At 47.4% G+C, this 25,981-nt stretch overlaps 1 protein-coding gene across 3 annotated transcripts; it reads left to right on the top strand.

The window, feature by feature from the left end:
• Positions 1 to 25,633, top strand: GCKR (glucokinase regulator). Of its 3 annotated transcripts, XM_060251765.1 has the most exons (19): positions 1 to 109; positions 2,456 to 2,611; positions 4,764 to 4,832; positions 6,179 to 6,247; positions 11,140 to 11,213; positions 11,425 to 11,491; positions 12,264 to 12,317; positions 13,201 to 13,295; positions 14,038 to 14,143; positions 16,400 to 16,518; positions 17,014 to 17,112; positions 17,462 to 17,559; positions 18,503 to 18,579; positions 19,470 to 19,566; positions 20,384 to 20,481; positions 22,618 to 22,701; positions 22,951 to 23,100; positions 24,432 to 24,566; positions 24,801 to 25,633. In XM_060251765.1, the coding sequence occupies exons 1-19, from the start codon at positions 50 to 52 to the stop codon at positions 24,966 to 24,968; spliced, it is 1,875 nt and encodes a 624-aa protein (XP_060107748.1). In that variant the 5' UTR covers positions 1 to 49; the 3' UTR covers positions 24,969 to 25,633. The 3 variants fall into 3 exon arrangements, with proteins under 3 accessions (XP_060107748.1, XP_060107758.1, XP_060107767.1); XM_060251775.1 differs by lacking the exon at positions 12,264 to 12,317; XM_060251784.1 differs by lacking the exons at positions 24,432 to 24,566; positions 24,801 to 25,633 and adding an exon at positions 23,227 to 23,255.
• The last annotated feature ends 348 nt before the right edge of the window (positions 25,634 to 25,981 follow it).

Here is a 25,981-nt window from a genome sequence, read left to right on the forward strand (position 1 = left end):
AAAGGCAGCCTCCTGGAGCTCAGAGCCTTGCTCTTGGCCACAAACTAGTATGAGGGGCACCAAGAAATACTCTCATGTTATTGACACACCAGACCCCGGCAAATGGGAGGTAAGGAACAAAAGGAGAAGCTTAGGTGGGAATGGCTCATGCCTGATGCTGGAGACCATGAGCCAGTGTGTCCGAGACTGACTGGCCGACTGTGTCCACCAAGGACACAATGGGAGGAATGTGATGATATGAAGAGAAGTAGGAGCTGGGTCAGTATGGCTCTTGTAAATGGAAGCTACTTGTTCCCAGTCTGTGAGGATGATCTATGGGAAGTCATCTAGGAAAGACGGCCTTGAGGAAGATTTGTCACAATCGTAGGGGAACATTTACTTGGAAGCAAGCCTGGGTTTATTTTGATAGCCCTTCCAAGTAAATATATTGAAAATGATGAGTTTGGTGCTGGGCCCCATACCTGTCTGAAGGGTCAATTTTTTGATCTTAGGGAGTGGTCTTCACTCAGTAGTAGAGCACGCGCTTTGCATGAAGAAGAGCCCCAAATGTAATTGCAGGGCATATCCAGTTCAAATTATGACTTTCCTGTGCCCAAAAACTTGGAGACTGCTGGCCAGTCAAAGCAGACAATACTGGGGTAGATGGACCAATGAATGGCCTGACTTGATAGAAGGCATCTTTGTATGTGCATTTATGAATGTCTCACCATTGCCTAGAAGTTCACCTGGAGCTGCTTTCCTTTTGCAGTTATTTGCCAGTGCATGTGAGGGGTATTGTCCTATCTTTCATACTTTTATACTACAGAAATGGCATACACAAAGTTTTATTTAGATACAGTTCATTTGAATAACCAGGGCTTTTTTTGAGCAGGAAAGCACAGAAATGCAATTCCAGCTGGCTTGGCATGGGGTGTGTGTGGCCTAATATGCAAATGAGTTCTTGCTGGGCCTTTTCTACAAAAAAGCCCTGAGAATAGCTATCTGTCTGTCTATAGGTTTCTCTTTTAATGTGTTTGTTGTGGAATTAGGGCTGGATTGAGTCTCAGTTGCCTCCCTATTTCAAGTTCTATATTAATTAGACTCTGTAGTTGAAACTTTGGTACTGTTTCCCAGGAGGCTTTAAGACACTTTGAGTGATGTGACCTCCCTGGTTCAGATAACGCTATCCTTTAGCCTCACATGACTTTTGCATTTTGGAATGTTTATATGTTATCAGATTCTGCTGTAATAAAGTTGGTTAGTCTTAAAGGTGCCACTTCATTTGGCAATATAAAAGCAAGGATGCTGCTGCAACAGCTCTCGTCTAACTCTGAAAAACCTAGCATTCTTTAAAACGGAGAGGAAAATGTTTTAGACCCCTTCCCCAAAATTGATCAAATTCCCTCTCCTGAAACATCAGCTTACATCTACATTAGAAGCCTACAATTTGAGAATCTGTGAGGAATCAAAGAAGGGTGGGTTAAACAATTTGGAAATCCCTTGTGAACATGGAGGGAGTTCTTACGCTATTCAAGGATATGAGTAGGACCGTTGCCCCAGTTCCCTGTTTTCTTTTGCCTTTAACTGACTCTCAATCCATCGCAACAAATTGTACCTCTTGTTGTATGTTCCGTTATCATCATACTGGTTTTTTATCGGGGGGTGGGGGTGGGAGGTAACAGTCTTTTTTCTTTGGGTTAACATAAAAGTTCCTATTTTTCTATCTACTTGGGGAGAGTCCCCAGCGTATGCAGAAAGTCCCACCTTGACTTTGGGTGACCTGATTTTGCTGCTTTCATAATCACCACGAGCTGTCCATTTTGGTATTATTTGCATAGTGATATTGGTGTTATGCCAGATTAACTGGCATGCCTTCTCCCAAGGAGTCCTGTCAATCCCAGTTTGGTGAGGATACTGGTGTGTCCCAGTTTCAGCCTCGGGTGCAAATATGCCCTAAAATGTCCTACTTCTGGAACACTTGTTTAAGCATCCCTTATCTCACCCCCTATTCCAAAGCTTCATTCTATAAGGAAAATTTTCTGGAGGTTGTCTTGCTTACAAATAATTAATTTCAGTCATTAAGACACAGAGATTTTTTGTGGACATTTAAATAAATGATGCCTTCATCCCCAAGGGTCCATTGAGGAAGACACTTCGGAATGGGCTTATTATCTAGAAATCCTGTGTGGATTTGTGTGGACTTTTGCACTTTATAATGATGTATTGCATTTAGGTGCTATGAAGACTTGGTGACATTCTTAGATCTGGTGAAATTTAGTTTTTGTATGTATGCATATTTGGATAGTTGTACTAAAAGAATATATTTGGAAAATCAAAAATAGCATACTTGTTAAAAAGTTATTATAGTGCTATTACAGCAATTGCTTTATTTTTTTCCCGTGTCATCCCTAATATTGCCCAGTACTTTCCTCAGGCCTTGATTCCCCCTATGACTTGGATGCCTTTTGTCTTCTAGCTGGCAGGGTATGAGGCAGCCCTGCCTATCACAGAAAAGTCAAACCCCATCACCCGAGAAATCGACAAAGCTGACCCCACGCAGATTGTCCAGCTCCTTAAGGACTGTGATGCCGAGATCTTTCAGGAAGAGGATGAGGCCTTGGTTAACTATAAGGTAACTCTGTCTCTCAAGCACACCACGCTGGAGGGAAGATTAGGATGCATGAACCATTGCCTGGACCCTGAGCCAATCTTCTCTTGGGATTCTGTGTGCAGACAAATCTGCTAGGTTTGCCAGCCTCCAGCTGGGCCCTGGAGTTCCCTTGGAATTACAACTGACTGCCAGACTACAGAGATCAGTTTCAACTTCCCCTGCAGGCAATGGCAACTTTGGAGGGTAAACTTTAAAGCATCAGAGCCCTCTTGAGATCCCTCCCCTCCTCCATCCTCCACAAGAACTGCCCCAATATCCAGAAATTTCCTAAACTGGAGATGGCTTATCAAAATGGTCCAGATAGAGTTAATACAGAACCCTCTATAGATTAGTTTTGTGATGTGGCACCCTTCCATGGTGCACCCCAAGTTGTACAGAATTGTGGGTGTGGTGAAGAAGATACCTCTATGTTGTGATATAGTAATAAAAGGATACCTAAGAGCACTGACATTAACAATATTAGCACCAAATTGTTTTTAAACTGTCATATTACTGAATGTTGTATTATTTTAAATGTATAATTAATGTTTTATTGCAATTTTATTTCTGTGAGCCGCCCTGAGCCTGCTTCAGCAGGGAGGGCGGGATATAAATCTAATAAATCAAATCAATCAAATTTGTGCCTGTGCGTGTGTAGGGTGGAAGTAGGGGTGTCACCACTGGGTTGAGAAATTCTTGGAGATTAATGTGTGGAACCTGAGGAGGGCAGGGGGAGGGCAGGGGAGGGGAGGACTTCAGTGGGTATAACTTCATAGAGTCCACCCTCCAAAGCAGAAATTTTCTCCAGAGGAACTGATCACTCTTGTCTAGAGATCAACTGTAATTCCCTGAGATCACCAAGCCCCATCCAGAGGCTGGCAACCCTAGATGGAAGCCCTATTGCATGGGCCATGGGCACCGTGGTGCTCACTCATATTTTTCTGACAGCTGCAAAGAGTTTTTAGAAAGTAGGTTGGGCCAGGAGGGGCTTTTGCCCAGAAAGGCTTCTGATTGGCCGCTGGAGATTTGACAGGGATTCCAATCCACAGTTGGGGGTAGGAGATCCCCTGGTTTGGAGGCCCTCCCCACTCTTCAGGGTTATCAGAAAGTGGGGTGGGGGGGAGGAAATGTCTGCTGGGCACTCCATTATACTCTAGGAGACAGTTTCCATAGAGTATAATAGAGAATCAATCTGTGGGTATCTGGGGGTGCTGTTTTTTGAGGTGGATGCACCAAATATTCAGCAAAGCATCTGATGCCTCTTCTCAAAACACCCTCCAAGTTTCAAAAAGATTGGACTAGAGGGTCCAATTCTATGAGCCCCCCGAAGAGCCCCCATCCTCCATTATTTCCAGTAGAGGGAAAGCATTTAAAAGATGTGCAATCCCTTTAAATGTGATGGCCAGAACTCCTTTCAGAGTTCAGTTGTGCTTGTCACAACCTTACTCCTGGCTCCACCCCAAAAATTTCCAGGCTCCACCCCCAAAGTCCCCAGATATTTCCTGAACCAGACCAGGCAACCCTAGATTGGCTGCACAGATTATTTTCTTTAATGTTGCTTTTGTACAGCTGCCACCAAGCATGAGGATCTTCAGTGCATGACTGAAGGTAAACTGGGGCAACCATTTTGTAGCTGACTTTGCCTTCTGCTGCAACCACAACACTGTGTCAGAATTTCAAAGGATGCCTAGAGGCTGGCATCCCTAGCAATTGTAAGCCCCTTTGGGACTCCTTAAAATAGAAAAAAGCAAGGTATAAAAACCTACTTTTCTACAAATATGAAACAGCACTTGGCTTATTCCAAAGGCTGAACGTGCTTACTTTGGGAGTAAATTCCATTAAACATAATGGGATTTACTTCTGAGTAAGCACGGTAGACAAGCATAGGAAGAATTCTGGTTCAGCTCCATGTCTCTCCTGCTCTATTGTGTGAGCTTTTCTCTTGCAAGGTATCATCCTGTCCCCACAATCCTGTGCCCAATGACAGATCCATCTGAACTATATAGGGCACGGAAGGGTCTGTTCCCCCAGTGCAGCAATGTGGTTTGTTAGTCCCCTCTGGCCTGGGGCTGACATCGAGGTGAGCTCAGTGTTGTGAGAGCAGGTGCTCAGGCCCCTATTGTGTCTCCTTCAGAGGCTGTACAGCGACTCGGTGCTGAAGACAATGATGGATATCGTTGGGAGAGTACAAGAGGTGCTGAAGGTATGGTTGGCGAATGTACACAGTGCTGTTTGTGTGTTGTATGAGGGGGTAGGGATGGGCTAGGCCCTGCAAGCTTCTTCAGCCCCTTATTATTGAACACTGCTCCCTTGTACTGCCAAAGTCCAGTCAACTTAATCCAGTTCTTAATTTTGAAACCAAGGAAAAACAACAACTGTAATCTTGTGCTGCAGACAATGTTTCAAAGGTTAAAAGCTTCTACACAAACTGGACTTCTCACTGGCCCATCTTCTACCTGCTTGTCCAGATTTCCTCCATTTTGTTGCTTACCCGATAGGATTTTTTTTTTCGTGCAATGGAAAGAATGGGAGAAAGTCGATTTTGAATTTATTTCTTATTTATCTCATGATGATTGGAATGGCTTGGGTGACTGAGCTCAGGGAATGCCCTCCAGTCTCATGCACAGACTGTTGTCCTGATCATGAAGGAGCTAAGTGGAAACAGCCTTGATCTATGCTCTAGCACCAGCTTGTGCCTCTCAGCTTTGGTCATAATACTCCCCCCATCAGCCTTGCTGCACATACCTGGTGAATACCTGGGTTAGCCTCCCTGCTTCCAGATTTATGCCTTCCAAGCACCAGTACATGGACAGGTTCTGTGATAAAACTGATGAGCCCTCACTGCAGGGGTTGGGGTCTACTGGTGGGCAGAGGAACTTTATAAAATATCCTAAGTGGAATACAAGAATGTGCACTGATTAAAATGTGGCAGGGCTGCTGAGAGTTGATAAAATTGTCCCTGAGTCTGACCTGTAAACAAAGAGAGGCTTCATGGAAGTTGCGTGTTCTAATTCTGAATGTATTTATTTATTTGGAAGGCTCAGGGCAGGTTACATATCTCTAAGGGTTGGTTTGGTTATGCAGTCCAGAGAAGACCTCACATATGTTTACTATATAACCATCCCATCCTTCCTCCAAGGATTTAGATTGTTTTGTGCACCTCCAATTTTACTCTTGCAACAACCGTGTGAGGCAGGCTAAGCTGAGAGTGAATGACTCACCCATGATCACCCAATGAGCTTCATGGCAGAGTGGAGATTTCAAGCTGGGTCTCCCAGATCCTTATCCAGCCCCCTGATGCATTCCCACTTCATGCTCAGAGGCACTTATACTGCAAGGCATACAAAGCCAAATGAAGTGGTGCCGACTTGTTCCTGTTCATTCACTGAAGGGGTGTGGTTTGTATATTTTTGTAGAACCATACCAAGGATGGAGGAGCCCCAGAAGAAAGGCTGCTGCTTCCTTGCCAGCAAGCCCCAGTGGAGACAGGGATGGTGGAGGGTGGGGAGTCCCTCTTCATGGTTCTTCTTTCTTCTCTTCCTCCCCCAGGAACCAGATGACACACTCATCGTCCTGAGCGGTGGTGGAGCTTCTGGCCGACTTGCCTTCCTCATGGCTGTGAGTTTCCTGTTCCCACCTCCTTTCCCTCCCCCCTCCTGTGTCTGTGAGTTGCAGTTTTTAAAGTCCCTTAAAATAGATTGTACTGAAGGCCTCCAAGTAGAGTTGCCAGCTTCCAGGGAGTGGCTGGAGATCTCTTGGGATTACAACTGATCTCTTGGGATCACAACTGGTGACAGAGATCAGTTTTCCTGGGAAAAATGGCTACTTTAGAAGGTGGACTCTATGGCATTCTACCCCACTGAAGTCCCTCCCTTCCCCAAACCCTGCTCTCATTAGGCTCCACCACCAAATTCTCCACATCCTGGAGCTGGCAATCCTATCTCCAATGCAGATTGGGAACTACCAAGAGTAGCTTATGGGTTGCTTGTGCAGCCCCTAGAAGACTCTGGAAAAGACTGCAACAACCAATTTAACACACTAATGTAATTTTTTTTTTTTAAAAAAAAAAATATGTATTGGGTTTGTAGCTCAGAATATTTTTCATTAGAAGTGGCTGTCACTGGGGAAAATTTCAGCAACCTCTGTATCATACAGATCCAAAAACACAACGAAATTATGTAATATACTACAGCAAATTGAACAGATGCAGAATATTTTATTTCTTTAGTGCTCTTTTATGGATCTTCACAGCAGCCATCAGGTTGGAATGTAAAATATGCTACAAATTAGATTTTAAAAACACACACGCAACCACACACAAAAGTCCCATACAACCAGCAGACAGATCAATAACAAGGCTCAAAGAATTGCCAGGGCTTTTTTTGAGCAGGAACACACAGGAATGCAGTTCCAGCTGGCTTGGTTTCAGGGGGTGTGGCCTAATATGCAAATAAGTTCCTACTGGGCTTTTTCTTCAAAAAGCCCTATGTGAAACAATGGTGATGTCAGGAGGTGGGGCCTATTATGCAAATGAGTTCCTGCTGAGTTTTTTCTACAAACAAAGTCTTGGGAATTGCTAAGCACCATCTCAATCACTGTATCAAATTCAAAGGTCTTCTGGAGAGGGCTGGCTCAAGGGTTTTGGGTGCCCCAGGCAAACTATGACTTTGGTGCTCCTTCTCCCATTCAACACACAGACAACATACAGGGAGCCAGCATGGTGAGCTGGTTAAGAGAGGGGGACTCCGATCTGGACAAAGAGGGTTTGATTCTGCACTCTTCCACAGGAAGGCTGCTGGGTGACCTTGGGCTAGTCACAATACTCTCTTTCAGAACTCTCTCAGCCCCACCTGCCTCAAAAGGTCCCTGTTGTGGGGAGAGGAAGGGAAGGCAATTGCTAGGGTTGCCAGGTCCCTCTTGGCCACCAGCAGGGGATGGAAGGGTAGGATTAGCAGATCCAGGATGGGAAACTCCCGATGGAGCCTGCGAAAGACTGGGACCTCATTAGGTGCAATGTCATAGAGTCTACCCTTCAAAGTAGCCATTTTCTCTGGGGGAACTGTCCTCTGTAGTCTGGAGATAAGATGTAATTCCTGGGGTCAGATTTACTTCTGAGTAAGCACGGTAGACAAGCATAGGAAGAATTCTGGTTCAGCTCCATGTTTCTCCTGCACGCTGGACCTCTGAGGCTATCTGAAGCCCTTTAACTCTTTTGGTTTCTCCCCCCCGCCCAAGTTCTGGAACTCTACCCCTGCCCAGTATTTGCCTAGTGGATGGGCAGGCCCTTCTTGCAGAATAGGAAAGTATTCAATCTATTCCTGGAGATCTTAAAACTGTAGGGTCGTAGCTGAGAAAGCATGAGTCCCTGCAGACCAACAATAAGGCCATTTCTCAGAGAATGGTATCACTCATGGACATCAGCATTAGGCTGGTTAATACAAGTAGAGATGATCCATTGAGAACCCTGGGGCCAGTCCATTTGGGGCTCTGAAGGTTCAAACAAGCATCTTGAATTCAGCCTGGAAACAAATTAGAAGCCTTTGCATGTGAAGTACCACCGGGGTCGACATTGCAGCACACAGGGCCGGCCCTGCCACTAGGCAAACTAGGCGATTGCCTAGGGCGCCGGTCTTCTGAGGGCACCGAATTGGGTGCCCCCATGTGACTCAGTGATGTTATCAGTGCAGGGAGGGCACCAGACGTTAGCCTTGCCTAGGGTGTCAGACAGTCTAGGGCTGGCCCTGGCACCATATCCCACTGAGGCTTCTCGCAGCCAGCGGCGGCCTGAAGGCACATGGTGCCCCAGGCAGGTGCCTCCTGCAGCACTTCAAACCACCACCCCCGGGGCCACGGCGCTCGCCCGCCCCCTCCTTCCAGTCGCCTCCTCCCCACGTGCGATCACAGCACACTGCAGCTGGCAGGACCCGAGGGGGGAGGGGACGGATCAGAACAAGGAGGAAAGGGAAGGAGGGGGCAGGTGGTGGCAGCGGGGGTGAAGGGGGAGGCAGGCATGCTGCAGCCAGCAGAGCCCAGGTGCAGGGGGGCAGGAGGCGAAGGGACAGGAAGGAAAGGGAAAGGAGGCGCGGCGGGCAGGTGCACGGGCAGAGGAAGAGGCAGGCATGCTGTGCTATGGCTGGTAGATCCCAGGCACAGTGGTGTGATCGTGCAGGGGGTGGGGAGGCGAAGGGAAAGGAAGGGCGGGCAGTGGCGGCCAAGCGGGCTGTGAAGGCAGGCAAACTAGGTGCTTGCCTGGGGCACCGGGAATGGGGGAGCCCAATTCGTTGTCCCCACCCTCCCGGCACCCTGGGCAACCGTCTAGTTTGCCTCGTGGGCGAGCCAGCCCTGCTCGCAGCAGCATTTTGTACCAGGTACAGTTTTGGAACTGTCTTCAATACCAGTTAGTGATGCCAGCCTGAGGTGGATCCCCTGGAATTACAGCTTATCTCCAGACTACAGAGATCAGTTCTCCTGGAGAAAATGGATTCTTTGGAAGGTGGACTCTATGGCATTGCATCCCCCTCTCAAGGTTCCTGCCCCCCCCCAAACCTCCAACCCCAAATCTCCAGGAGTTTCCGTCCCTGGAAGTGGCAATCTTAAGAATCTGTTCTCTTATGCCAAACTAATAAACTGGATTCCAATTTTCATTACACAGATTATGTTTTTGCCTCCCTCCCTCTACCTTTGGCCATGTTTTTGAACTGTTTGGCCATACATGCTTATATCTGCACCTTATTCTTCTGTGCCCCAGTTCTGAGTGTGTTTTTTTTCTTCCAGAACTAAGTGTGAAAAATTCTTTCTGTAGTTATAAATCATGATTACTTTTCCAGGGTTTTTTAAAACAATGTAAGTGATAAAAGCTACTAAAAGATGAAGTGAGGATTCTTTTGATTTGCTTTATGTATTTTAGCCTTTGCACATAAACAGGACAGCCACAGATGAAAAAGATCCACTTTTGCATTTTTAGTTTAGAAAGTGGAAATTACCTTGAATTTTATGCAATCTTTTTTCTTCTTGCACACTATTCAGCCATAGCCTTGTAGCAATTCTTTAAATTGTTATAACACAAGAAATGAATACTGAAATGGTCAGATCTCAGCATTTATACTTTGCCCCAAGTATCATCTCATGTCATCAATTTTTACTTGCTTCCTTTCACATTGATATTTTATCAAACATTCGCATTTTAATTTTTTTCTCATCAGATATAAGTTCTTCCAAAGGGGCTAATAATTGCTTTATCAGCAAATCCACAAGCCAACATAACACGTGACTTCCTATACCTTTATTTTATGCTCCCACAAGCTGTTGTTTAATAAATCCATAGATAACATTCTCTCCATAAATGAAATTCTTCAAGAGTCACATTAGGATAATCAATTATTGGTGCAGTTCTATCATTTATTTATGCATTTGATTGTTACTCTGCTTTTCAACCAAGAAGCTCAGAGAGGCATATGTCATTCTCCCCTCCCCCATTTTTCCCACAACAATCCTGCAAGATAGCTAGGGTTGCCAAACTCCAGGTGGCAGCTGGCTATCTCCTAGGGTTACAGCTGATCTCCAGGTGACAGAGATTGGTTCCCCTAGAGCAGGTGTCCCCAACCCCAACCCCCGGGCCGCTGACTGGTACTGGTCAGTGGCCTATTAGCAACTGGGCCGCAGAGCGAGGCAGAGGCACTGCACCACCCCTTTTGCTGGCCCAGGACCCGGGCAGACAAAAGAGGCAGTGTGGCCTCGCTCCAAAGCACTACCTCTTTCATCCGCCTGGGTCAGTGCGGCAGCAACCTTCACCTACGTCTCATTTAAGGACCCCCACCCCCCCAAGAGGAGGCGGGGACAGGGCGTGGGTGGGTGGGGGCAGCCTGGGGCAGCAAAAAACCTAGCATCCCTCCCACCGGTCCGTGGAAAAATTCTCTTCCACAAAACTGGTCCCTGATGCCAAAAAGGTTGGGAGCCACTGCCCTAGAGACAACAGTCACGTTGGAAGGTGGACTCTATGGCATTATTTCTCATTGAAATCCTTCTCCACTCCAATCACCCCCCCTCCTCAGTCTCCACCTCCAGCACCTCCAGGAATTTCCCAACCCATAGATGACAACCCTCAAGATAAATCAGAGAAAATAACTGGCCTAAGTCATCAAAGTAAGATTTGTGGCAGATTTGGGAGCTGAACCTAGGTCTCCCCAGTGAGTCCTAACCCAACACTCTGACCCCAACTCCACCGTGGTAGTCCCAGTGCCTTAACAGACAAAAAAATAACTGCTGGGGAAAGGGCTTTGATTTTGTACATTTTAAATTTGGATTTATAAGCCATCTTGAGCCACAAAAGAAAGACGGGGTATAAATATTTAAATAAATATGTGCTTGAAAGGCTTGACAGGAGTTCTGGGGAGCTGCCAGGGATCTGTTAGCTTGTCCGTGAAGACCTTTTGAATTGTAGCATCCTGTCTTTAGAGGAATGCATGTGGGTAGCACAGCCTTCTCATTGTCTGTCTGTTTGTCTTTCCCAGGTGTCCTTTAACAAACTTCTGAAGGGCCTAGGGCAGCTGCCACAATACACGTACATCATTGCTGGGGGAGACAGGTGAGGCTGAGAAAAATGGCCACTTTGGGGCTTGCAGGGGTTGCGAATCTGGCATGCAAGATCTGTGGTACCCCAACTGGGGGGTTTGCCCTGCCAGTTGGAGAAGGGATTCCATTTTATGTGTGATGGGATTGGCTGGGGTTCTTGGCTGTGGAATTCCACAGTCTGAGGGATTGAAAAGGTCTTCAGCAAATCTGCCGTCTTCCCACAGGTCTCTTGTAGCATCACATGAGGATCCGGAGGACAGTGCGCTTCTGGGCATACAGGATCTTAACAAGGTGAAACAGTTGAGATGAGGTGTATGTGTAAGGCACAGAGTGGTCTACCAGCATCTAGACCCAAGTAGTCCTTCTGATCCCCAGAAGTGGCATACAAAAGTGGCATACATATTCTGAACATGAGAACTCTGAAGGGCCATTTTCCGATGCAGAGCTTATCAGTTCCACACTGTGAAGCCATGTTGCCCTCCAGGTCCCAACAAGCAAAGACCTATTTTCAGCAAGACAGAAGTAGTTGGGCACACACAAACCGTGCAAACAGTAGTAGAGCAACACACATGACCAGCATAACCTAGGCTAACACAATCTTGTCCAATCTTGAAAGCTAAGAAGGATTTGCTCCAGTTAGTGTTTATATGGGAGACCACCAAGAAATAGCTTTGCAGAGGCAAGCAATGAATGGCAAACCACCTCTTGCTCTGAAAAACTTACAGTTGTCATAGGTTCATTGCAACTTGATGGCAGCAACAAGAAAAGGTTGGGAGGGGCCATGACTCCATGGTAGAAAATGCTTGGTCCCTGTTTCAAGCCTCAGCTTCTCCACTTAAAAAAAGGGATCAGTAAGTAGGTGTTGTGAAAGACCTCTGCCTGAGACCCTGGAGAGCTGCTACTAGTCTAGGCAGATAATACTGATTTTGATGGACCAAAGGTCTGATTCAGTATAAGACACCTTTATTTGTGTTGTTGTGTAAGGATTCCCAGCAGCAGCAATCTGTAGGAATGCTTACCACACCACAGCACCACACACAACACCCACCCTTTTCTCACTCAGGTCTGCGAAGGGAAGAAGAAGGTCATTTTCTTTGGGATTTCCTGTGGCTTGTCTGTGAGTAGCTCATTTAGAAGATATTGGATTTATATCCCGCCCTCCACACTGAAGAGTCTCAGAGCGGCTCACAATCTCCTTTACCTTCCTCCCCCACAACAGACACCCTGTGAGGTGGGTGGGGCTGGAGAGGGCTCTCATAGCAGCTGGCAGCTGCCCTTTCAAGGACAACCTCTGCCAGAGCTATGGCTGACCCAAGGCCATGCTAGCAGGTGCAAGTGGAGGAGTGGGGAATCAAACCCGGTTCTCCCAGATAAGAGTCCGCACACTTAACCACAACACCAAACTGGCTCTCCTACCCAAACTGGCTCTCCTCTCTTAGGGCTTGTGGGAGGGGAGAGAAGGTGCTGTTCAAGGCTCCTAGGGCCAAGAAGAGTGGGGAGGAGTCCCCTAGTCTCTGGATGAATGCAGCAAGCATTCTGCTCATGACCCTTTCTGAAATGATGTGGCAGAGGGAAGCCCTCCTTGCTTGGACACTTCCTTCTTATCTCCCTACTAGCCACTGCTTCTGACCCCTTGCCCCCAGTGTATTGCCAGCCCAGCCTCGCCTTCCTCAAAGGGAGCATGGGGATTTGAAGGGAAGGAAGACACATGGCTAACTTGGCCACAGCACAGTCCTCTTGCGCAAGTGGTAGACAGATGTGCCAGCAAGCTGTTGGCTTCTGAGGCATGCACCAGTTTCCCAAACTGGAGATCCTGATTTTTAAAAGGAAATGTGGGTGGAGAAAGGGGATGGTGACACAATCTTGGATATGGTATTATGGGTGGGGTGCGGCTAGGGCCAGCATGATATTGAAGATGAGCCTGCTCAGCATCTGTTTGCAGCAGGGAAAGAGAGGGAGAGAAAGGTGGTGCCTCACTGTCTTGGTTTGGCTTACGACAGGCCCCCTATGTGGCTGGCCAGCTGGACTTCTGCATGAACAACCTGGACATCTTTGTTCCAGTGCTGGTGGGATTCAACCCAGTCTCAATGGCCAGGTAAGGGGGCAGAGAAGAGTTTGCTGGGGACAACAGCTTAATAATTGAGGTGTCCAACCTGGGTTGAGGTCTTTCTTGATCTTAGATACCCAGAGTTGGCTTCAGGGGCCTTAAAGCAAGATGTGTTCAACAGGCCCCTTCAGCCTGGGAGAGGTGGAGCCTGAAAACCCAGCACTGCAAATCTCAGTTGCAATTCTGGGAGATCTCCAGGTCCTTCCAATCCAAGTCTCACTTAAGATGGGAGAAACCTCTCTGATTAACAGGCCCAAAGGGGACTGGAGAGGGGCCACAGCCTGGTTTGCCTTCTGCCTGAAAAGTCTAAGGATGTTTGTCTTCAAACTAACTTACACATATGAAGTGCACCATTCAAATATTTACCTCATTTATACCTTGCTTTTTTCCTTAATTGGGACCCAAAGTGGTTTACATCAGTCCTCTTTTTTTAATCTCCACAACATTGTAAAGTAGATTAAGTAGAGAATTTGTGACTGGCAGCTTGGCCCAAGGTCATCCAGTGAGTTTCAGTGGTGGAGCTGGAATTGCAAGCTGGGTGTCTGACATTCTAACCTCTACAACACATTAGTTTCCCTCTTTTTAAAGAAACTAACCATTTCTTTTAAAAACTGAGGCAAATCTCATAAGGGCTGAAGTGTATGGCTGCAGAGTAAAGTGAACTCCCTTGAAAGGCTGTCATATTGTGGCCTAGTTGAGTTTGTCTTTCGCACCCCAAATCTCCTCGCAGGAATGAGAAGATTGAAGATTTTCACTCCACCTTCTGGCAGGTAGCCAAGCGGATGGAGAAGCTGCAGGAATCCCATAAGGCCTTCATCCTCAACCCTGCGGTGGGGGTAGGTGATGAGAGGGCGCACGGGGGGCTTCCTGTCATGAACTCCCATCCATGCTACTTTTGGGCAGAGGAGGTGTAACTTCTGGCAACATTTGGATTTATTTGAGATCCTCACACTTGTAGCAGAGGTTGGCATTTGGAGGGAAAGCTTGGCAGGCATTGTAACATTTCCATCTGCCAGTCCACCCTCACTCCCAGATTGGGCAATCATCCCTTATGTAAGTGATCGAGGCTCAGCCCTTCTCAGAAGCTAGGAGGGAAGTTGTTTAGGTTGAGGGAAACTCACCCTTCCAACAAGAATCCTTCACTGGTCCCCAGTGCTCTCCCTCATGAGCTTTCAGGTCTTTGCCCTTTGGTAGCCACCACCAAAGAAACCTTCCTTATGGTGGGATACAACTTAGTGCAGTATTTCATGGATTTCAAAGCATCCTCCTTCCATGGAGGTTATAAGAATAGATGCCATCACTGAGAGAGGGAAGGTCTGATGAAGAAGAGGAGGTATTTGATTTATATCCCACCCTTCACTACCCAAACAAGTCTCAGAGCTGCTTACAATCTCCTTTCCCTTTCCCTCCCCACATCAGACACCTTGTGAGGTAGGTGAGGCTGAGAGAGCTCTGTCAGAAATTGCTCTTGAGAAAACAGCTCTCTGACAGAGTTATGCCTGACCCAAGGTCACGCCAGCAGTTGTATGTGGAAGAGTGGGGAATCATACTCTGTTCTCCCAGATTAGAGTCTGCACACTTAAGCACTACACCAAACTGGCTCTAGGGGCTGAAGCCAAATGGAGCTAGGCCAGACCCCCATAGAGAAAGTGAAGTATCTTACCTTCTCTATCCTATCTCTACCTTATACCCTCTTTGTATTTGTTTTTATCCAGAAAAGGAAATGTAGGGAGCATGTTGTTACTTTCCAAGTAAATAGTTTTGACATCCTCCTGGCTAGAATTGGCTGATAAACTCCACACAAGATTGTGTGGTTACTCACCATGGAGAAACATGCTTGAAAACATTATATTGAGCACCCACTCCAGTAAGAGGTTCCAAGAACAATACTGGGCTGATTTTCTTTGGATCTCAGTGCACTGGAGAATTATGATAGTTGACTAATATTTGCTTCATTTGCAAACATGCAAGTGCAGATATAAGCAAACAGGCACTTTATACAGACCCACTACCTAGGGTTGCCAACCTCCACCTGGAGATCTCTCCCTATTACACCTAATCTCCAGGTGAAAGAGATCAGTTCACCTGGAGAAAGTGGCAGCTTTGGAATGTGGACTCTATGGTGTTATAAGCTGCTGGTGGAACTCCCTTCCTCAAACTCTGCTCTCCTCAAACTCCACTTTTCCCAACTTGGAGCTGGCAGCTCAACTACTACCCCACAGTGACTTTCAAGTGAGGAAGGAGTGGGGATCCTGTAGTCCCAAAGATGCTTCAGCCAAGTCCCTCCTGTCTGCTTCTTTCTACACCTGTTCTTTACCTGTCTCTTCACACATACACACATCTCTGCCCAGTTGGTCAGCCAAGTGGGTCATCTTAGAATCATAGGGTTGGAAGAGGCTTCTGGGGTCATCTAGTCCAACCCCCGGCACAATGCAGGAAATTCAGAAATACAAAAGAACATATAAGAACATAAGAGAAGCCATGCTGGATCAGGCCAGTGGCCCATCCATTCCAACACTCTGTGTTACACAGTGGCCCAAAAAAAATGAGGTGCCATCAGGTCCGTCAGTAGGGCCAGGACACTAGAAGCCCTCCCACTGCTGCTCCCTACCAAGCACCAAGAATACAGAGCATCACTGCCCCAGACTGAGAGTTCCAACAATACACTGTGGCTAATAGCCACTGATGGATCTCTCCTCCCCCTCTTCGGTAGTCATCACCACCACCAAGGAAACCCTCCAGTGACCCCCTGCCCCATGCCCAGAAGATGGCAAGAAAACCTTCCAGGCTTCTTTCCCAGGCTCCCATGGATGCTTAAACAAAGCCATCCGGGGACCATCCCTCACCCACCAGCACCAGTTGAGAAGTGATCAGCTGACGATACAGAGCCATCCACTTAGCAGGTTGCATCTGGCAATGTGGGCTCTAGCCCACAGAAGCTTATGCTGCAGCCAATCTGTTGGCTGTTAAGGTCCCACAAGACTCATCTTAGCAAAGAGACAAATGGTTTGGTTCCCTATGAGGCAGCCTCATGTGTTCAAAGAACCCGGGGAGGGTGTGTCTTTATCTGTTGGGCTTTCTCCCTTTCTCAGCCTGAAGGTATCACTGGCTCCTCGCGGATGAAGGGTGGCAGTGCCACAAAGGTTCTTCTGGAGACTCTGCTTCTGACAGCCCATAAGACAGTTTCTAAGGACAGCGAGATCTCAGAGAAGTGAGTAGGTGTTGTCTGCGGGAGTCCCACATAGCAGAAGACATTGGTCTAGCAGTGTCTGCTGTAAGGTTGCCAACTCCATGATGGTGAATTAATGGAAATTTGGGGGTAAGCCTGGACAAGGATCAGTTGTAATTCTGGAACTTCTCCAGCCGCCACCTAGAGCTTGGCAACTCTAGGTGATGATGATGATGATATTGGATTTATATCCTGCCCTCCACTCTGAATCTCAGAGCAGCTCCCAATCGCCTTTATCTTCCTCCCCAACAACAGACACCCAGTGAGGTGGGTGGGGCAGAAAGGACTCTCACAGCAGCTGCCCTTTCAAGGACAACCTCTGCCAGAGCTATGGCTGACCCAAGGCCATTCCAGCAGCTGCAAGAGGAAGAGTGGGGAATCAAACCCAGTTCTCCCAGATAAGAGACCGCACACTTAACCAATACACCAAACTGGCTCTCTCAAAACCCTGCTAACCTCCCCCCTCCTCTCCCCCAGGTGTCTTCTGGAGATTCTACGCACCTATGAACGGGCCCACAAAGTCACCTATAGCCAGAGTAAGAAGATTGCTGCTCTGGTGAAGCAAGCAGGCACCAGGTAAGCTCATCGGTGCAAAGGGATTCTTGCTCCCGTGCAAACAGGGCCAGAGACATCTCCATGATCAAACAGAGCTTTCCACTGGTCTAGGTGTCTTCACTTGTGTGGACTATATAGTGTAGTGGTTAGAGTGCTGGGACACTCAGTGGGTGGCCTTGGGCCAATCACATACTCTCAGCCTAACCTACCTCACAGGGGTGTTACTGGTTGGATAGAATGGAGGAGGGGAAAATGGTATTATAAGCTGCTTTGAGTTCCCACTGGAAAAAAAGCAAGGTCTAAATACCTATATAAATAAATAAAACCTTCCTTTCTTCCTCCCTCCCTCCTTCTTTTCTTTCTTTCCCAGCCTACAGAAGAAGGCCTATGTGTACATGGTAGGGTGGCACACACTGGGCATCATTGCCATCATGGATGGAGCAGAATGTATTCCCACCTTTGGGGCAGGTGAGCCTCACCACCATCCAAGGGAAAAGGGGCTGCATAATAGGAAGAGAAGTGTTGGGTATGGGTGGGGCCCCCCATCATATCTTTGCTTACTCTTTGCCATTTTATTTTTAGTTTTTGACAGTACCCAAGTATAGGAGACTATTTATGTTGGTGCAACTGTCCCTTTGGAAGAAATGATAGGCTGTCAGGGAAGGATTCTTTTCTTAGATGGGCTTTGTAACTGCACAACGGGAAATATTGACACTCTAGAGCGTTGTTTATTTGAATGGGCCCTGCTTATTTCAATCAGACATTGCTGGATCTCCCTTTTACACATAATATGGCAATGTTACCGAACAGAAGTCAAAAACATCCAGGAAGTAATAAAGTCAGTGGTTATTAAACATATAAAATAGGTGGGTTGATATTTACTTGATTTTAATTTATCCAGCCTATCAGTATGAACCGTTCCAAGGCATTGGGCTATAAGAATGGATTCATTAAAGGCAAGAAAGAAAAGAGAGAAATATCTTTGCTTTCCAGGATTATTATATATAATATGCCTATTGGGGGGGCAGGTAGGCTAAGGATGATTGGAAAGAGCTTGCAGTGAAAAGAGACCCAAGGTGAGGGTGTGAGATATCCATTTTATTTCTTTATTTCTTTTTTTGGCATTTTTGTATCTTGTGTGTGTGTGTATGCGCACACACCTGGAAGTCATGGCAACCTCTGGGAGCCTGGAGGACATTCAGAGAGGTGGCTGAATAAAGCCTGTCCCTGCTTCCCGACTGCTGGCATTCCACGGAGGCCTCCCATTCAAGTACTTGCCAGGGTCAGCCCTGCTTAGCCTCCAAGATCTGACAAGATCAGGTTTGCCTGGGCTATCCGGGTCAGGGCAGGGATATTCCTTTTTCGATGGAGATTAAGAACTCAGTTCCTTGTTTGTCAATTTGTGGCACAGACATCAACGATGTACGGGGCTTCCTTATCGGGGATCACAGTGAAATGTTTAACCGAGAGGCTGATCTCATAGCACAGGTGAGTGGCTGGAGGAGAATGGGGGCTAGGGCAAACGATGGGGGAAGGGGTTTCGATCCCATCTTCTCTTTATACTTCAGTGGAACCCCAAATCATTAACCTGACTCCTGCAGCAGTAGGAAGAGCAAGAGTCCAGTAGCACCTTAAAGCTAACAAAATGTGGCAGGGTATGAACTTCCATGAGTCACTGCCCACTTCTTCAGATACAGTGAGCAGTAACTCATGAAAGCTGATATCCTGCCACAAATTTCATTAGACTTTGCCTACCCAACTTGATCTGCCTCCTGAAAGGAAGCAGATCTAGTTATCCCAACAAATCTAAGAGAGGAGTTCACAGATCCAGTCCTCTAATTTTGCAATTTCCTCTGTTGCTGCAAGGAAACTTCAGCTGTTGCTCAAGGTTCTTTACAAGGAAGGCCTTCTGATTGGCTCCTTCTGTAAAAGGAGGAAATGCTGTCATCCACAGAGCTGTGGGATCCAGTCCACATTGTTCAAATTCTTGGCTTATGACTCCCAGTGGAATGTGATGACTAGACCAAATACAGAGAGCCAGTTTGGTGTAGTGGTTAAGTGCATGGACTCTTATCTGGGATAACCAGGTTTGATTCCCCACTCCTCCACATGCACCTGCTGGAATGGCCTTGGGTCAGCCATAGCTCTGACAGAGGTTGTCCTTGAAAGGGCAGTTGCTGTGAGAGCCCTCTCAGCCCCACCCACCTCATTGGGTGTCTGTTGTGGGGGAAGGAGATTGTAAGCCACTCTGAGGCTCTGATTCAGAGAGAAGGGTGGGGTATAAATCTGCAATTCTTCTTCTACATTTCTTGGCCCAGTATGTCATACGCAATGTCATAGGGTGTCTTGACAGCTTTCTTCTGTCTTCTCCTTGGCAGGGACCAAAATTTGCTTTCTCTGAAGAAGATTTTGTGAAAACAATCCTCCCATCATTGACAGAGCTTGACACTGTCCTCTTCCTTTTCACAGTGGATGGTGAGGTTGGAAGGGGTCTGGATAATAGGGCAAGAGGAGCTGGGGGTGGAAAGATGGCGTGATATCTAGGATTTAGCAAGCACTGAGGGGTTAGCAACAAATATTGCTTTGAGGGAATCTTTACTTTCCAAAAGTTGTACACAGCTCAGTGGCAGGGCACCAGCTTGGTGTGCCAAAGATCCCAGGATTGGTTCTCAGGTATCAGGGTTGGGGAAAGGCCTCTCTTTCCCTGAGAGCTGCTACCAGTCAGTAGAAATGATGCTGAGTTCAGTTCCGAAGAAATCCATAATATGTCCCAGAAAGGACTTTTTTTGTAGCAGGAACTCCTTTGCATATTAGGCCACACACCCCTGATGTAGCCAATTCTTCAAGTACTGACAGGGCTCTTTGTACAGAGCCTGATGTAAGCTTCAGGAGGATTGGCTACATCAGGGGTGTATGGCCTAATATGCAAAGGAGTTCCTGCTGCAACAAAAGCCTGCTGTCATTTTTTTTTAATATCTCAAAATTTACGCAGCTCAAAGGTCTGCCTGGCTGGTCTTTTATTACGGTTCCCAACATCCCTGGGGGGTGGGGCTGGATATTTCCAGAACTACAGAGATCAGTTCCCCTGGTGAAAATGGCTGCTCTGGAGGATGGGCTGTATGGCATTACACCCTGCTGATATCTCTCCCTTCCCCAAACCCCACTCTCCCTTGGCTGCACCCCCAGATCTTTAGGAATTTCCCAATTTGGATTTAGCAGCCCCACTATCCAGTTATGCAAGATGGTACGAGGGAGCTCCCCTAAACTCCCTCTTCCCGTTTCTCACCTGCAGATGACCTTGTTGAGGTGGAGAAGCTGGCAGTTCAGGTGAAGGAGAGGACATCAAATATGCAGGCGCTTTGTCACGCCACCGTTGGGCAGTATCTGCCAGTAAGAACCCCCAAAGGGCTTCCTTTAAGATGGTTTGTGCTTAGCAGGGCCTTGTGTCCTAGAGGAGGGGTGGGTAGGGGCTGGGGGATCCAGATCCAACTCATCACAAAAGCTAATGTATTCTGGTGCTCAGATAGCAACTGTTGGGAATGACATATTTCTACCCGGGACCTTAGAGAACTATTGTTAAGGTAGACTAGAATTCTGATACACAGTGGTGGGTACAGCCACAAAATGGCTGCCACAGAAGGTGGAGCCAACCACAAAATGACTGCCACAGCTTACCTTCACTCATGCAGTGAAGATCCTTTTGCTGTGGTGGCAGATTTTGCTAAAGCAATGTTTTTAAAAATCTATTAAAGCTCCAATGGCCAATCAGAATCTTTGCTGGGCAAAAGCCCCACCGGGCCCCACCCACTTTCCAAAAGCACCTGGTGGGTGCTGGGAATAGTGAGGCCAGTTCCTACTAGTTAGTAGAGTGCTTAAATAAAGCTACAAAAGCAGGAGCATCACTCAACCAGGGAGTTACACAGAGCCATGTTGCGAGTTTAAAAGGAGAAAATACTCCTCTCATTATTAGAGGAGTACACTTTAGAGACAGGATAGATTACTAACTTACTAGCTGAGGATGGAAGCAGAGCCATCTGCCTCATGGTGCCAAGAGCAGATAGCATGTTGACTCTCCTGGTGTGTGCAGGGAGAAGGGCATTGGCATTGTGTGAGAGGGGGTGGAAGGAAAGAAGTTGTCTGAGAAAACAATCTACCCTTCAAAAGGATAGAGGCAGAAGAGCAGACATGTAGGAAGGAAGGGTCAGTGTGGCTGTCTAGCTACCTAACCTGTTGCCATGATGTCTAGAGGCTGAGACAGGGGACAGCACCTTCACTTCCAACCATGGGCACCATGGTACCCACAAGCGCCATGTTGGGGGTCCCTGGGATAGACAATACCAAGCTGGATGGACCAATGGTCTGGTTTTGTTTATGGCTGCTGCCAGTGTTCCTGCAATACATGCCCATGGCTCGGTGGCCTTTCTAACCGACAATGGGATTAATTCCATGACAGTGCTTAGATACTTGGTGATAGGAAGAAAGAAACAGTGACTGATCCAAGGTCACCCAGCAAGCTTCCATGGCAGAGCATGGATAATTATAGCTGGCATTGTTCTTCCTTGGCATCCAAATTTGATTTGAAGCTGATACCACTGTTGAAAATTTCTAAAAAATTGAAACGGAGAAATAAAATACCTGGGGTCTTCATCTGGGCTTCATGGGATAGCAGAACTCTATGTGGACATTAATTATTAATATATATTAGAATAATAGAATCATAGAGTTGGAACGGACCTCCAGGGTCATCTAGTCCAACCCCCTGCACAATGCAGGAAACTCACAAATACCTCCCCCTAAATTCACAGGATCCTCATTGCTGTCAGATGGCCATCTAGCTTCTGTTTAAAAACCTCTGAGGAAGGAATCCTATCACCTCCTGAGGAAGCCTGTTCCACTGAGGAACCACCTAGCGTCGGATCAATTTTTGGTTACACTTTGTATACCATCACGTCCAGGGATCATTTTGTAGAAAAATAGGTGGTGGAGCTCATCCAGGGATTGTTATGCAGCTGCATCTACTATTCAATGGACAAGGTGGGAAGGAGAAGGTAGAACTCTCAGAAAAGTTCAGGAGTTGTGCTCCTGTGAGCTCCCAATGAATCTGAGGTCTGATTACGTCTATTGTTTTGTATTGTATATTCACCTGGTATAGGACATCAGATAACAAACGTCAGGGAAAACTTCAGTGGTGCAGTGGTTAAAGTGTTGGACTCAGATGTGAGGGATCCAAGTGTGAATCTGTACTCTGCCATGGAAGCTTGCTGGGTGACCTTGGGTCAATCACATATTCTCAGCCTGACCTTCCTCATAGAGTTGTTGTGAGGATAAAATAGATAAAATTATTCAAGGATCAGGACTAAGAGGCACCACTGTGGTACTAGGAAAACTGGCTCCTCTGTCAAAAGCCTTTGGGCAAGTGTATGTGTCCAATGTACTTCCCTGGTGGCTTTTAACACTTGCTTTAGAGCTTGGTCTTGAAGCTGAGGAGTTCTTCTGTCTGTCTCCACTCCTGTCTTTTCCCCACAGGCCTCTCTCAAGAAGCTCTTTCCCTCCATCATAAGCGTCATGTGGCCCATCTTGTTTCTGGAATATGAAGGGAATTTCATCCAGGTAACCCACACAGCAGGATCAGTGGTCATTGGCGGGTGGGAGGAAGGCGTTCCAGGCCAGAATGTGTGAATTGTTTGGCTCAGTTTCCTTGCAGCTTCCTCTGTGACAGTTATTTGTAGGAGGGCTTTTAATAGGACCTGCCTGGGGCTGCTATACTCACAGTGGAAATGAGCACCCACATTCCCCGCCAGCCCTTCCATCTTCCCATCCTCCTGCCTTATTTTTCTTCTGCTCTTTGGCTCTGCACAGAGGTTCCAAAGGGAATTGAGCACCAAGTGGATCCTGAACACAGTCAGCACTGGGGCCCATGTGCTAAAAGGCAAGATCTTACGCAACTACATGGTGGATCTGAAAGTGAGCAACTCCAAACTCTTCAGGAGAGCAGTCAGCATCCTGCAGGTATCACCTGGGATTCAGCATGATTTAGCTGGAGGCACCATCTCGTGTCACACTGGGAGGCGGCTTGACTTACACCATGTTTCAAGGAGGACTGTCCCTCCCAGCTATGTTTCCTTTCTTTGTCAGAGAAGGATGAGATGAGACCCTTGGCCCAGCTCTGGATAGTATGTAGATGGGAGACCACCAAGGAATTCCAGGGTCATTGTGCAAAGGAAGGCAATGGCAAACTACCTCAGTTAGTCTCTTCCCTTGATTACCCTATGGCAGGGGTGGACAAACTTGCTTAACGTAAGAGCCACATAGAATAAAGGTCAGATGTTCAAGAGCTGCAAGACATGAACGTCAGATGTTTGAGAGCTGCAAGACAGGAAGGAAGGAAGGAAGGAAGGAAGGAAGGAAGGAAGGAAGGAAGGAAGGAAGGAAGGAAGGAAGGAAGGAAGGAAGGAAGGAAGGAAGGAAGGAAGGAAGGAAGGAAGGAAGGAAGGAAGGAAGGAAGGAAGGAAGGAAGGAAAATAGATTGGGGGGAGAGAGAGGTGGAAAGAAAGCAAGTAACTTTAAATGCATTCCCCAAGCCGCTGGTTGGCTTGACATGGAGAAGTGATTTAAAAAACAAATGCCTTCTCCAAGCTGGCCAACAGGGTGGTGGGGGCTTTGAGAGCCACATAACATGTGTGAAAGAACCACATGTGGCTCCCAAGCCACAGTTTAGCCACCTCTGTCCTATGGGATTGCCATAAGGCAGCTGTTACATGATGGCACCTTACACACACATTCTATGGCTGGCCCTGTGGCTCCAGAACTCTGTATCTATTTATTTCAGACATGTGAATCTCACTTTCTGAGACCCAAGATATGTGTTACAATATTAACATGTTGTATCTGGATCTTCTCAACCTGACTTTGAATCAGTCAGTTAGATGTCATAGTGAGAGTTCCCTACCGGGAACTCATGTCCTTAACACAGAGGACCCTGATTTTGGATCCTGACCACAGCACACAGAGATGAAGGCGTTTTAGCCTCCTCTTGCACCATTTTCAGGCTGTGGCTGATTCAAAGTTAGGATGGGGAATACAGACATGATGTGTCGAAAACAGTAACAGCTTGGGCCTCCAAGTGGTTACCCTCATAACAACCTTGCAAGGCTTAAACAGAGACAGGGCTTGGCTCAAAAGCATTCAGGTCTCCCTGCCAGTCCAAGGGCCCATTACCCCACATGGACTCCATGGGGTTGTGACTGTTGCAAGGAAAGAGGTGCCCTCTCTCAGCCCAGTTCCAGTGGCAGGGAGCTGCTCCTTTTGCTACCATCTGACAGCTGTCCCTTCCAAACCAGAGGTTCACGGGACACTCGCAGGCCAAGTGTTTGGAAGTACTGCTGCAGGTGATTTATGATCCTGAGCCTCTCACTGAAGAGATCCATGCTGCTGAAGTCTCCAAGCACATCGCTGTAGCAACAGACAAGACCAAGGTAAGAATTTCCCTTCCTCCCTGTCTCAGAGAGGCAAAAGCAGTCATGGACTGGAATCTGTAGTAGTAAAGTTTAGCAAAGTTTAGCCACTTCTGCTCCATCCTGGCCTTTCCCCTGTTCAGTTCCACATCTTGCTCAGCTGTCTTGTAGCCCAATCTCTTCATCATGTGAGCACTAGAAGGGACCCAAGCAGAGAAGCCAGCCCTAACAGAGAGCCTCTGTTTCCTCTGCCAGGTGGTCCCCACAGCTCTGCTCTGCCTGCTACGCAGCTGCTCGCCCCAGGAGGCCCGCTCCCGCCTTGATGCTGCAACCTCCATACGTGATGCCCTGGATGCCGCGCTCAACGCGCCGGGACGCAAACGAGGGGCTGGCAAATCAGATCCTGATGAGAACAGCACATAGGAGTGGATGTCAGCCCCTGAGGGCCCTAAAAAGAAAGGGGGCAGCTGACATTGACACTGCTGCAAGGTGCTGTACTGGACGGTCTTCCAGCCAGAGATGTTTAGGAGAAGTTGCTTCTGGCCCATCCTTCCTTTGCCCCACTTTGTGTTGTCCCTCTTTTCCCAGCAAGAGGGGAAGGCAAAAGAGGTGTCTGGTGCATCTTGCAGGAGGAACTGCATACTTGGGAAGGGATATTTCCTGTGGACAGGGGGTCTTGAAGCATTTAAAGGGTTAAGGGACCTGAGGGTTTGAACCATCCCAAGATCCTCTCTCTGTTGGGAAATTAGGCTCTTCCTGCAATTCCCTCCCCTCTTTGGTGCATTGGAGGTGCATCTGTGCCACTCAGGAATAACTGCCTCCATGTGGCACCTGGAGGTCCCATTCCTCCCCAAAGCCTGGCTTCCTCAGGCTCCACCCCCCAAATCTCCAGGTATTTCCTAACCCAGATCTCCTGTAAAGCTATTCATAACTCTGCCAGGGTGGAAGTAGCTGGGATTTGGAACATCCCTGCACTTTCCCTCTTTGGAGGCCAATTTTCACTGTGGTTCTTCCTTTTTTTAAGGAGAAGGTAGAGTGGTCAGTGTCCTGCAATCTTCTCACTTTTTGTAATAAAACATGTGTCTGTATTCTGGTGCATTTTCTTCTAGCTGAGTTTGGGAGGAGGCAAAGCTTTCGTTTCCTGGAAAATGGGCCCAGTATTCCCCACCTGGTTCAGGGCCCAGGGTATCATCCTTGCTGTCCTTGAACTCTCAGTGCTTTGCATGGCAATGGAGTGTCTATGTTGGGCCAGATGTGTCCTCATAGTGGGAAGTTCTCAGATCTGTTAAGAGAGAGGTTAGATGCCACGAACCTGGGGGCAGAGCCCGCAGTGGCCTTGGCCATCCCCTGCCCTCTCCACTCCCTGGCAGCATCACTGATTGCCCTGCAGTTGCTGGGTTGCAATGATGAGCACTGCATTCCTACACCCTCACATG

The sequence above is a fragment of the Heteronotia binoei genome, chromosome 1 (genome assembly GCF_032191835.1).
Source record: "Heteronotia binoei isolate CCM8104 ecotype False Entrance Well chromosome 1, APGP_CSIRO_Hbin_v1, whole genome shotgun sequence".
Classification (NCBI taxonomy): domain Eukaryota; kingdom Metazoa; phylum Chordata; class Lepidosauria; order Squamata; family Gekkonidae; genus Heteronotia; species Heteronotia binoei.